Source organism: Mirounga leonina, unplaced genomic scaffold (assembly GCF_011800145.1).
Source record: "Mirounga leonina isolate KUSES-001 unplaced genomic scaffold, KU_Mleo_1.0 Mir_127, whole genome shotgun sequence".
NCBI lineage: Eukaryota > Metazoa > Chordata > Mammalia > Carnivora > Phocidae > Mirounga > Mirounga leonina.
Genome location: NW_023270316.1, coordinates 9,132,145 through 9,145,100, shown reverse-complemented (window position 1 = coordinate 9,145,100; position 12,956 = coordinate 9,132,145). Strand labels below are relative to the sequence as shown.

General features: G+C 40.0%; 1 protein-coding gene across 8 annotated transcripts in view; it reads left to right on the top strand.

The window, feature by feature from the left end:
- Positions 1–12,956, top strand: part of TPP2 (tripeptidyl peptidase 2) — a 70,050-nt gene that overhangs the window by 35,086 nt on the left and 22,008 nt on the right. For all 8 annotated transcript variants that reach the window (XR_004678856.1, XR_004678857.1, XR_004678855.1 and 5 more), the window contains exons 11-21: positions 1,549–1,697; positions 3,503–3,618; positions 4,164–4,332; positions 5,037–5,194; positions 5,705–5,781; positions 7,486–7,592; positions 9,257–9,411; positions 10,536–10,652; positions 10,893–10,993; positions 11,613–11,709; positions 12,534–12,671. Coding sequence is in view for 5 of the 8 variants with exons in the window: in XM_035003087.1 (XP_034858978.1) it covers positions 1,549–1,697; positions 3,503–3,618; positions 4,164–4,332; positions 5,037–5,194; positions 5,705–5,781; positions 7,486–7,592; positions 9,257–9,411; positions 10,536–10,652; positions 10,893–10,993; positions 11,613–11,709; positions 12,534–12,671 (1,384 nt within the window). In the remaining 3 variants the exon portion in view is untranslated. The remainder of the gene's footprint in view (positions 1–1,548; positions 1,698–3,502; positions 3,619–4,163; positions 4,333–5,036; positions 5,195–5,704; positions 5,782–7,485; positions 7,593–9,256; positions 9,412–10,535; positions 10,653–10,892; positions 10,994–11,612; positions 11,710–12,533; positions 12,672–12,956) is intronic.

The window sequence follows — 12,956 nt, the reverse complement described above, 5'->3', positions numbered from 1 at the left end:
TTTGTGATTAATCACTAACAGAGTAGTGTAAAATGAATAGAGAGCAACAGGGGGTAGTCAGTTAGAATTTATGACTCTTCCGGTTACAAGATACCACGTGCTCATTGTGAATGTTGGTAGACAATATAGACGGTGCAAAGAAGAAAGTAAAAATTACCCTAAATCTCATTGTCTGTGATGTGTTTGGGTGACATTTTGGTGCACATTCTTTTAGTCATTGTCGTGTCCATAAATGGGAGATCACAGTATTCAGGCACCTTTGTAACCTTTTGTCACTCAATAATACTGTATGAAAGTCTTTACAGGTCAATATGTCTTTATCTAACAGTGTTTATTTTAAGATAAGCACTAAACGAGGTGCCACCAACCCATTTCAGGAGGGGGATCTTATTTACATTGAGTTCAGCTCTCTGAAAATTTGAAACCAAAGTGCACTAGTATTCTTAGCCAGTAATAAGAATAGTCCAGTCAGTTGGAGAAGAGTGGTAGAAGGGAGGGGCCAACAGCTTCTGTGGGGAACTTTCGGCCACTCTTCCAGGGAAGACGAAGTTAGCGTGTCATCATGTTATTCCTTTACTTGGGGCCGGGGACAGAGCTTGTGTTGGGTGACTACATGGCGATGAACTATGTGTACATTATTTCATTACCCTATGGAGTCAAGAGCCCTCAACGAGGGGGCCCATGGACTTGAGCCATACAGTGTGACAGCTGTGAGTCACGTGAGGTTAGTCTGCATTGAGATAGGCTCTAAGTGTGAGATGTACGTGAGATATTTAAGACTAGTACAAGAAAGGATATAAATTAACTCGTTTATTTCTACTAATAACGTACTGAAATTATATTTTGGATATGTTGGGTTAAATAAAATACATTATTAAAAGAAATTTCACCAGTTTCTCATTAGCTTTTTTTAAATGCAGCTTTTGGAAAGTTTTAAATGCCCTCTGGGGGTGCCTGGGTGGCTCAGTCGGTTAAGCGGCTGCCTTGGGCTCAGGTCATGATCTCGGGGTCCTGGGATGGAGCCCCATGTTGGGCTCAGAGTTCAGTGGGGTGTCTGCTTGTTCCTCTGCCCTTCCCCCCACTGAGCATGCGCACATGCAAGCGTGTATGCTGTCTCTCTCAAATAAATAAATTAAATCTTTAAAAAATAAATAAATGCCCTCTGTGTCTCACATATTTCTATTGGACGATGCTATGTTAAACTTTAGATAAAGGCAAAGCTTCTACTTGTTGCAGACAAGAAAAAAGTGCATTCATCAAGGAGTCTGAGCAATGACAATTTATTTTCCCTCCAGAAAGATACCCGATACCTTTTGCACATAATCCCAGATACATACAAACACACCAGATTTTGCCCACTTTTAAGGAAGATAATTGCTACATAACGGGGAAATAGCTGTGCTGGGTATTTTTTTTACAACTGATTCCAATACTGCAAATTATCCATGGTATTGTGCTCTAATCTGTTTGACTAGTGGCCTTCTTATGAATGCCCGTGTTGATCCAGTTCTCACCATCGTAAGCAGACTTTCATGGCTTTTCGTTTAGTGCTGATGGGGCCCTCGGAGTAAGTGTCAGCGCGCCCGGAGGAGCCATTGCTTCTGTTCCCAACTGGACGTTGAGAGGAACTCAGCTAATGAACGGGACGTCCATGTCTTCTCCCAATGCGTGTGGGGGCATCGCCCTGATACTTTCGGGTAAGGACATTGCTTAGTGCTCTACTTGGTCTAACTTACTCTTGTTTTCAGTTTATAGCATAATACGAAGTCAGGCAGTGGTCACAAAAAGTAACTGAATACATTTCTCTTACTTTATTGCAGACAGATATTTGTGTTTTCTGAAGTTCTCATGGTGAGAAAATGTGTGGAATTGGTCATGTCCTGGCTCAAAGTAAAGTTTAAGATGGCGAATAATTGTGTGATAATAAGGATTTGAATGTGTATTCATTCATTCAACAAATACATTTATTTGCTGTTAATGACTCTCAAGCATTATTTTGGCTCAATAGTACCCGCCCCTGTGGAATTTATCATAGCTGTGGGAGACAGACTAAATAGAATTTAAAATTAGTTTATATTACACATTAAAAGGTAATATTGCTGTGGGGATAACTAAAGTGGGAAGGGAGGTGGGAGTTTCTGGGGTGGTGCGCCCGAGGCTCACGGTATTGATCAGGTGACATTGGCATTGACTGGGACTCAGTTACCGTCACCAGGTTGTCACAAAGCTTCCTCCTTAGGAGCGTTCCTCTCATGAGGTCCCAGGACTCTCTGCCTTCATTTCTAGTTCTCTTCAACCTCACCACATCTCAGGGTTGCTCCAGCCTCCCGTCCTTGTACAGCTTAGTCTCTCTGCCTAGAATTCTTTTGTGCCATTTTTTGGCCTTGCAAATTCCCGTACATTCTGGTAAGATTCGACTCCTGTTCCTTCCCCTCATAAAGCGTCCCCTTCTTTTGGATTCTCACTGACAAAATTGGCCGCTTTCTTGATTCACTCTTAAAGATTTTATTTACTTATTTGACAGAGATGGCGAGAGCAGGAACACAAGCGGGGGGGGGGTAGGAGAGGGAGAAGCAGGCCTCCCGCCGAGCAGGGAGCCCAGTGCGGGGCTGGATCCCAGGACCCTGGGATCATGACCTGAGCTGAAGGCAGATGCTTCATGACTGAGCCACCCAGGCGCCCCTTTCTCGATTCACTCCTAAAGCAGCATACTTTCATGTTTGTTTTGTTCGTTTCTTAACATATTGTAAGTGCGCATACGTTTGATGAACTCTGGAGTGGACAGGAATGCGGTATTACTGTTTTATCTCTAACAGTATTCAACACAAAGTTGACAAATTGGTGGCTTCCATACCCTTCCCACAGAACAGTCATTCCCAGCCTGGCTACTCCTGGCATCACCCAGGAAGCTTTTAGTCAGTATCAGTACCTGGGATTCAGTCTCAAAGATGCGGAATTAATTGAGCTGTGGTCAGGCCTGGGCATCTTTTTTGCTGGTTAAGTTCCCTTGGTTTCTGTAACACAGCCAGGTTGATTAGTGTCCCTGGCGACCATATCGTTTGACCAGCAGTGTTTTAAGATTTAAGTAATCTCCACACCCAACGTGGGGCTCAAGCTTACAACCCCAAGATCAAGAGTCACGTGTTCTACCATCTGAGCCAACCGGGTACCCACTTGACCAGCAGTGTTTTAGAGAAAATGTCATTCGAATGCCTTCAGGTATCTGCTTCACACGTTTGCATCACCTTCGCAGAGTGCACACTCGTGCCCTTGCATAACGGGCGCACCTCGATTTTTACTGAATGAGATCCTTGCGTGATGCTAGCAGTTTGAGCTAGGCTGTTGTAGTTTAGTTTTTTCAAAAAGATTAAGAAACGAGTGTTGAAACACAGGACCTTAAAGCCCGAGAACGTACATGTTCTCTCTACTGGTGAGGGGAAGAAGGTTTCAAGTAGCAAACTCTCTAATACTCCTTTCTTGCTTTTGCTTTTTCACATTTCAGGTCTGAAAGCTAATAACGTTAACTACACGGTTCATTCAGTCAGAAGAGCTCTAGAAAATACTGCAGTAAAGGCTGACAATATAGAAGTATTTGCCCAAGGACATGGTATTATTCAGGTAGTGTTGTTTGTTACGAAAGATAGATTAATCATTAAGATACGGTCTTAGCTATTACTGGATAACATTTCCTGTTGTAACAGTGATTGAGTTTATCTAATTTTTCGTTATATGATCATAATAGTTTCTGAACTGGTAAGCAAAGAGGATATGAAATCAGATTTTGTAGTTGAGACAGATTTGTTTTAGTAAGAGAGAAATACAGTAAACCTAAGTCATAGAGAGGGTAGAAATTCCAGGCGAAGATGGCGAGGGCAAAACCTGTGAATCTAATGGCGTATGGAGGAGTGCCTGATTTTGGTTACTTGGGACGAGCTGTGTGAATCTAGAGAGCGGAGTTGGAGGTGAGTGGTCGGGCTGGTGCTTTGTCTGAAAAGGTAGACTTGCCCCCTCATGTGGGGTTAGCACGTAGTTTAGAGAGGTGAATGTAGAAACCAGCTTTTTGCCTGTACTTTTTTTACAACTGAAATCAAATTGGTAATTTATAACGAAATGTTTTCTTGACCGAACCACTGATATTTTACTGTTTGTATTCTTCTAATTAGGTTGATAAAGCCTATGACTACCTCGTTCAGAATACATCATTTGCTAATAAATTAGGTTTCACTGTTACTGTTGGAAATAACCGCGGCATCTACCTCCGAGACCCTGTTCAGGTGGCTGCACCTTCAGATCATGGCGTTGGCGTTGAACCTGTGTTTCCGGAAAATACCGGTTAGTAATTGGACAGTAAGCCGAAGGGCTCACATTTGTGGTTTGAATGAATACTGTCGTATGAGAGAAATGCCATTTGGGTTAATGTTCTAAAGAGAAAACATGAGTTAACAATATTATTTTAAATCATATATATTTTAAGGGGGATGGATGTGATAGCAAAGCAGGGATCCCAGTATCGTCGCAGCTCAGCCTGGTGACCACTGAGGAAAGCAGTAGCCTGGGCCTTCAGTGACCCAGGGTTTTATCGAATTGTGGATGGTAAAGCATCCAGTTCCTTTTCTTTACCACTCTTACTACTTGGGTGTAAGAGAGAGTTTCGGTTGGAGAATGGGAAGTAGAAGCAGCCAGGGAAAACCGCAGCTCAAGGAGGTGTAAATGAAGTAGTCACCACTGTGTACTTGGCACCTTCCTTTCAGTCAGATGCTGTTATCTGCATGCAGTAATGACAGATATTCACGAAAACGCCTTATTTTGAGGTTACAGCCATGTTGGATAAAAGTGTGAATGGATCACAAGTGCCCTAAGACATAGGGAAGGTTCTGTGACTGCTTTATTTAAGCTGTGTTTTGGAAGCCCAGGCCCTAGTGTGTTTTACAGCTGATTAAACTCATCTACTAGATTTTATGAGAAGATAGAACTTTTTAAAATGGAAGAAAAGGAAAAAAGTACTAATCTTTAATTTTTGGTCTTTTTCATGCTAGAAAACGCTGAGAAAATATCCCTTCAGCTTCATTTAGCTTTAACTTCAAATTCATCTTGGGTTCAGTGTCCCAGCCATTTGGAACTCATGAATCAATGTAGACACATAAACATACGTGTGGATCCCAGGGGCTTAAGAGAAGGATTACATTATACAGAGGTATTGGTGCATCTTCAGTGCTACTTTCTGAATACTCTGAAATGTGTGAGAGTGCCCTGTGTGGTGGTCTCTTTCCCCATTGGTCTGAAGTGGTCAAGGGTGGGTATGCATGCATTTGTTTAGGCTATTTGCTGTTAATTATGTGACCCAACGTCAGAAAATTGGCGTGAACTTGTGTTTAAGATCTTCACTTTTTTTTTTTTTTTTTTAAGATTTTATTTATTTATTTGACAGAGAGAGACACAGCGAGAGAGGGAACACAAGCAGGGGGAGAGGGAGAGGGAGAAGCAGGCTTCCCGCGGAGCAGGGAGCCCGATGTGGGGCTTGATCCCAGGACCGTGGGATCATGACCTGCACCGAAGGCAGACAACGACTGAGCCACCCAGGCACCCCAAGACATTTACATTTTAATGTTAGATTAACTTACTCTGTGAATAGATTTCACTTTTTTTTTTCTTTCTTTTTCTCTTGTAAAAGTTTATGGTTACTGAAACTTACTCTTTTTTCAAGGTATGTGGCTATGATATAGCATCCCCTAATGCAGGTCCTCTGTTCAGAGTTCCAATCACTGCAGTTATAGCAACCAAGTAAGTAACAAGTTACCAACAGCTTACTGTTACATGGAATTTTTTAATGGCTATTTATGGAAATAGTGTGAACTTTTAAAGGATGAATAGACCAGAATCAGGTAACTGGGCTTTAGTTCTGCTTCTTGCTCACAAAATTCAAGTGCGATGTGGTCTTTCTATTGCTTGTTGACTGTGAGAATCCCCGGTGGCATCTCCCGTGCCCTTTCCCTGTGCCAAAATTCCACTGGGATGACAATGCCCCTGTCTGATCCATCTGCAGTATTGGACAGTATTACTTCGTCCCTTCTTCATCGCTCAGCCGCCTCCACCGTCGCACCCCATCTGTGGGATCACTGTTTTCTCTGGTTCTTCCACTTCTCCTGTCACTGTTTCCAGACTCTCCCTTCCCTTCTTGTCTTTTATCCCAGAACCGAGGAACTCTGCTCCCGTCGTACTGCTTCCTGTTTAAGATCTGTTGGTGGCTCTGCCCAGAATCATGCTCTCTAAAATAGCAAACAGCAGTCCTTCAGAGCCAGCATTTCCTGTCACCCCGTCTGCGGTACAGACTTTAGCCAAGATGTTGTTAGTTTTGGTTTACCCCATTTGACTGTGAGCCCACTGAAGACTCAGGGACTGTGCCCTACAGGTTCCTCTGTGGTGCCCATTATACAGTATCTTCAGAACAAAACAAACTGTTCAGTAGATGAAGGACAAATTGAGATGAGAATTCTGGAGACAACGGAGAGCTCTCAGTTAATAGTTTGTACTGAATTAGTTAACTGGTAAATAATAAGTATGCAGCAGGTCTCAGCCCATAAGAAACATAAGATGAGATTCAGGAGATAAAAAGTGACACACACATGGAGAAATTGCAGAACACTTAAATTCTCAGATTTTCCCTGAAGTCCAGTAGGAAATTAGACAAGATAATTTATAAGATTCAGGAATCAGCTGAGACATCATCTCCTTCAGGAAGCTTTTCCACGAACCACCTATCTTTTATGTCTTTTCCACTAACACTTCTGTCCACCCAGAGCATATTATGTTAAATGTTTCTGGTGATTTTTCTGTCCTCCTGAGATTGGCCAGGGCAAAGGAAAATGTATTCAGTGTATTTGTAGCTCTTAACAACAGTGCCTCGTATATATACTGGGCGCTCATTAAGTGTTTGTCATACCGACTAAAATTTGTCCCTTGCATATTCTTTAGGTCTCCATAGTAGAAAATTACACATTTGACCTTTATATGTCACTGGTTTCTTACAAAAATGCTATGGAAATAGTTTTCTTCTTTCCTGTGTCATGATGGCGCGGGGTATTTTGGAGCTATACAAGGAGTTTAATACCAGTCAGTCTCAGAGCTATAAGACCGAATCAGTGACACAAAACATCACCTTTGATTTTAATATTTAGGACTCATGATAGTTCAGATTCTAATAATAGGGAAATCCTGTGAATGAGGGAGCTGTATATGTGTGTCTTATAGACAAATTGTAGCATAGACAAGTAAAAAGAAAAATCATCTACACTGGGCTATCCGGAACTTACCACCACTGACATGTTGCAAAAATGAGATAATGTTGTGCACATTGTTTTGTAACCAACTTTTAAATCCCTGTGTTTGTTTCTGATGAACTATTAAAATCTAGAGTACCAGTGGGCTTATAATATAAAGTCTCTCTGGGTGACAGCATCACATTTGGCCATTTATTTTTATTTTCAGAGTAAACGAATCGTCACATTATGATCTAGCCTTGACAGATGTACATTTTAAACCTGGTCAGATTCGAAGGCATTTTATTGAGGTTCCTGAGGGTGCAACATGGGCTGGTAAGTAACATTTGAGTCTGTCCTGACCACTTATCTTTATGTACCTTCTATCTCTGCTAGGATTGTGACCACAGGAAGTGTGTATGTCTCTAATCCACGCTTTTGTCATAACAGTACAACATCTGACACCCTAGATTTGCTGTTAGGTTTGAAATATTGTTAAGATCACGTACTATTTTGCACTGTTGACACATCAGATCATTCAGGCTATCTTAAGACGTTTTAACATTCAAGATTTTAACTTAATTTAGAATAATACCATATCTGTTAATGATTAGAGTCAGAATTGTATTGTTGAACAACTCTGGGCTACCTAATTCTTACAGGGCCCCATAGGGTTGTCGAACAGTGAGCTTTGATAAAATGTACACTAATAATACTGAAGGAAAATCTATGGTTAATTAATATTGAATCTAGTATCTTTTCAACGGTAAATGCCAGTAATTACAGTGCTCTCATTATGATTTGTCTTGGTTGGTATTGAAAATAATTAGGTTTTTTTTAAATAGGAATTTATTGAATGATCCAGAATGGGAGTAGCTCAGAGCATTCAGCAGTCTTAGATTAGAAATGTGCTGGGGAGGGGGAAGAAATGGGAAGATGGTTGTCAGAGAGTACAGACTTTCACTTATAAGGTGAATAAGTTCGAGGAATCTAAAGTCCAGCAAGCTGACTGTAGTTAACTCTACCGTATTACGTACTTGAAATTTGTTAAAAGTCAGATCTGAAATAGTCTCACTACCAAAAAAAATTGGTGAATGTAAAGTGATTGATGTGTTAACTAACCTTATTGTGATAATGATTTTACAGTATATATGTATATATCAAATCCTCACAGTGTACACCTTAAACTTATGCAATGTTATTTGTCAATTGCGTGTCAGTAAAATGGGGGTGATAAAGAATCAAAGCAAAAAAAAAAAAAAATGTACTGCAGATGTGTCCTATTTCAAATAATTAGAAATACTGTCCTAACACTAGATTTTTTATTCTTAGCAATTGATTAGGTTCACAGAGCTCTGCGCCCACTTGACCTTGTGAACCAGAGACGTAAGCCTTGCTTTAAGTTCTCTGTATTAGAGTGGGTGTGCATTAGATAAGATGCTGATTCTGCTTCACGGTGATTTTGGTTTTGCCTCCAGCTCGGCCTCAGAATAAAGCTGAGGATGTGTAGTTGATGGTCATACTTTCTAGAAGTAGACAGGAGGGAGAGACTAGGAAGTTATCAATGAAGTTGAATAAGTAGACACTAATGGAATTTAGGCATGATAACAAATAGAAATTTCTAAAATTAAGATTCTCTTTATCAGGAATTGGTTGGTTTTTCATAAAAGCAAGTTTCCTCATAGCAGCAGAGGGGCAAAGGGTTTTGAAAATAACCTGATTAGGAAAATTGTGTCCATCCATGGACAGCTTGCTGTTCCGTGGTGTTTGCAGCATAGCAGTTGTTAATTTTAATACTGATTTGTTTATTTTCCTACCCTTTCATCTTGATTAATATTCTGTTGATTCTTTGTTTTTAAGGAAATATGCAGATTTCCTTTGAATAGATCATTTTTTTTTTCTTGAGACGTTGTTTTCTAAAAAGTTGGTATTAAGACAATCATATGTCTGGTTTTAAATCCTCTCAGTTTAAAACTTGGCTTCCTCCCCTCTCATTTTAGAAGTTACTGTGTGTTCGTGTTCTTCTGAGGTGTCAGCCAAGTTTGTTCTTCATGCGGTGCAGCTTGTGAAGCAAAGAGCGTATCGAAGTCATGAATTCTATAAGTTTTGTTCCCTTCCAGAAAAAGGAACACTGACTGAAGCTTTTCCTGTCTTAGTAAGTTTTAATTACCGGTTTGAAATCCCAAAAATGATTTCGTTTTTTATTTTTGGTATAGGCTAAGACTCAGTATTTGAATTTGATTTTATAGTTTGTATTCAGACTGTATTGGGGCTGAATATTTTATTAACGCTAAATAAACAAAGTAGGAAGGTGGGTAGTCTCAGTGGGGTACTTGAGACCAAGTTGGAGGTAAATAGTAATCATTTGAACTCTTCAATAAATGTAGTCAAAGGAAGGTGCTGGTCTGCTAGATTCTGATGGCTTATACCGTGGAGCTTGATTGGGATTGTTTCCTCATCACACAGGAAATTACTTCCTTATTTAAGATTTTTCTACTTGTTATTTTATTAATGCCCAGCCGTGAAGACTGCAGGAGGCTGTTTTGCCGTGAAGGTGAGGCCGCTGCTGCTTTCCACCGGAATGACCTCCGTGTGGCAGGTCCCCACCCTCGCTGGGCTGTGGTTCTTCCTCCACAGAAGCCGAGCGGACTGATGCTCTTTCTTAAGCCTGCTGCCTCGTGTGTTCACGCGGTGATAGCGGCCTTCCTGGGTCTCTTGGGTCTCCGATGCCGGCTGGTGCTCTTGTCTGTGCTAGTGTCCTCTGACCCCCCCGCAGACTTCGTAACGTACTGGTTACTAGAAAACCTAATTTAAAACTCAGCACTAAAAATGGTGTTTGTTTTTAATTTTTTTTTAAGAGGGGGAAAGATGTAAGTGACCATAATTTCATTTTGCTTTGATGGCCAGGCAGCTCTGAGCCTGAAACTCAGCTGCGGGTATTGACTCTGCCTGACGGAGCTGTCCCACGCCTTTTCTTATCATTGTTCTTGCCATTTTTCCTTTGGTCTGAAGTTTTTATTCCAGTTTGTTTTCACTATTATTTCGTAGTGTGTGCTCCCAAAAGCTGCCTCCGATCTTCTATGACAAGCACCGTAGGAGTCTGAGAGGATAACCGTGTGTTTAAACGCCTGTACTCTGTCTTTGCAACTGTAATTTTGTAACTCCACACACGGCTGTACAAAAAGCCAGAATTGCTTTAAAACACTATTTATATTCAGTAATTTGAAAGAAAAGGAGAAAAGGGATTTACACATTTGTGATTTTTATTGTTCTTTACAGGGTGGGAAAGCAATTGAGTTTTGCATTGCTCGTTGGTGGGCAAGTCTTAGTGATGTCAATATTGATTATACCATTTCTTTCCATGGAATAGTGTGTACTGCTCCTCAGTTAAACATTGTAAGTTCCACCTTTCCATCATTTTTAATGTCAGTTATTTGTGTTATTGAGAAATAATTCACTGGTTGGATTTAAGTGTTAATGGGCAGATTACTTGTGGTTCTGAAAATAACAGTCGTCTTTGTTCATGGATGCTTATAAACTTTGCATTAGACAAGTTTATTTTAGGTCCAAATGTTTAAAAATACGGTTTATTATCAATAAAGCTTGAGAACCTAATTTGATAAATATTCTTTGTAGCATGCGTCGGAAGGAATCAATCGTTTTGATGTTCAGTCCTCCTTGAAGTATGAAGATCTGGCTCCCTGCATAACTTTGAAGAGCTGGGTCCAGACCCTCCGGTATCATTTAGTGTTTCAGGGCTACAGGTGTTGAGCATTGGCATGGTGGGAGTGGGGACATCTCTTGCACTCTTTGAAAAGAGTCATCTTTTTAAATCATCTGAGTGCTGGAGATGAAAATGCGGTTTCTGACTTCGCAGCCTAGCAATCCTGGCAGCTCTCTTAAGAGGCAGCCCCAGCAGTAGCTTCGAGCCTTAAGTAACATATATGTGATGAAGCTCTCAGTGTGGCGCCTACAGGACCCCTCCTGTGACATGTGCGTTGCCATCTGCAGTTTGTGGACAGGAGGGCGCACGTCAAAACCTGTCCGTCCTTAACACTGTTAGCAGTTATTGCCCTAATATTGGGATCTGATTATGTTAAGAACTATTTGTTTACGTTTGAAAATGTTTCCATAATATTGCAAATTTTAAACACTACGTATTGCTAAGGGTCAGTCAGTGAAGAACTCTATAAGCTGATGATTAAAATATTATAAAATATACTGAGAAGGACAGAGTTTAGGAATGCTTATTGTCACTTTTATTGTACTGTGTAATAGATTTTTTTGGTTATAGTTTCCTTTCTCTCAGTAGATGAACTCCTGAATCAAATTACTTACGCATTTGTCTAATTACAGCCCACTGAGTGCAAAAACAAAACCTTTAGGATCACGAGATGTTTTGCCAAATAATCGTCAGCTTTATGAGATGATCCTGACTTATAACTTTCATCAGGTAAGTGTTTAAAGTATAACCTCAAAATGAACTTTTTTGTTCATGAATCATAAAGTGAAAAACGAAGAGACAAGCAGTTTAGTGTAGATGTGTGTGTGTATATGTATGAAATAGAGTCAAATGATTAACACTGGTTAATTTGAAATTATTCTTTGGGAAATTATAATCTCTGGGAGAATTGGTTACCAAGTACCAATTGGTCCAAGTACTATTTGGGTCCGAAGTCATAAACTAATTTAGTGGTGACCTGGCCTTTGAGCCGTAGTTTCTGTATTCATTGATACCTGTTCAGTGGTTAGAGGTCTCATCAGCGCCAGATGCTGTCTGATTATGAGAGCGGGTCTGATTGCTTTTCTCTGAAGCAGGCGTTAAAACAGTGAGAAGTCAGAATACCTCTTGGGTTGAATGAGCAGTAAAGGTAGTTGAGACTACTGTAAATATAGAATCTTAAGAGTTTAGGTAGGATCAGTAAGATTTCAGCGAAACTCTTATTGAAGCATAATATGAATTTGGTTTTAATGTTCAGGAGATGATTGATTTCAATGAATTGTCAAATTTCAGTTTTATAAAGTACTTAGAGGTACTGAAGAATATATAGTATTCATTAATGCTTACAAATAGCTAGGTTTGTATTTTTAAAAACTTGTTAAAGAAAAATACCTTTAATTAGTGCCAAAATATTGGATGTTCTGCATTTTTAAAATTGGTTACCAGAGGAAAATATTTTTAATACTTGTAATGTAAAAATCTCATCAACAGCAGTATTACAAATCTGCATTAGAAATCATATAAATTATATCAAGTAATTATTCTTTTTTTTATAGCCCAAGAGTGGGGAAGTAACTCCAAGCTGCCCACTACTTTGTGAACTATTATATGAATCAGAATTTGACAGCCAACTGTGGATTATATTTGACCAGAACAAAAGACAAATGGGTTCAGGAGATGCCTATCCACATCAGGTATAAAATTGGCAGTGATTTTTAGAATTAACTGAGGCTGTTTCCTGAACTAATGAATCTCTGATTTGCTATTTATGGTAATTTTTGTTTTTCTGGGTTTGTTTGGAGTTTTTTTTAACGCTATAGTTTTGTATTTAGTTCTTTGACATACCACTAGAAGCTCAGTTAGTTGTCTTATTATAAAACAGACTATGACAGCCTCTCAGCCATGTAGATCTGCTAAATCAAGTTTTGGGATAGAGGAGGGCATGGATGATGCTTGCGAACCCTAGCCAGCGTAGCCTT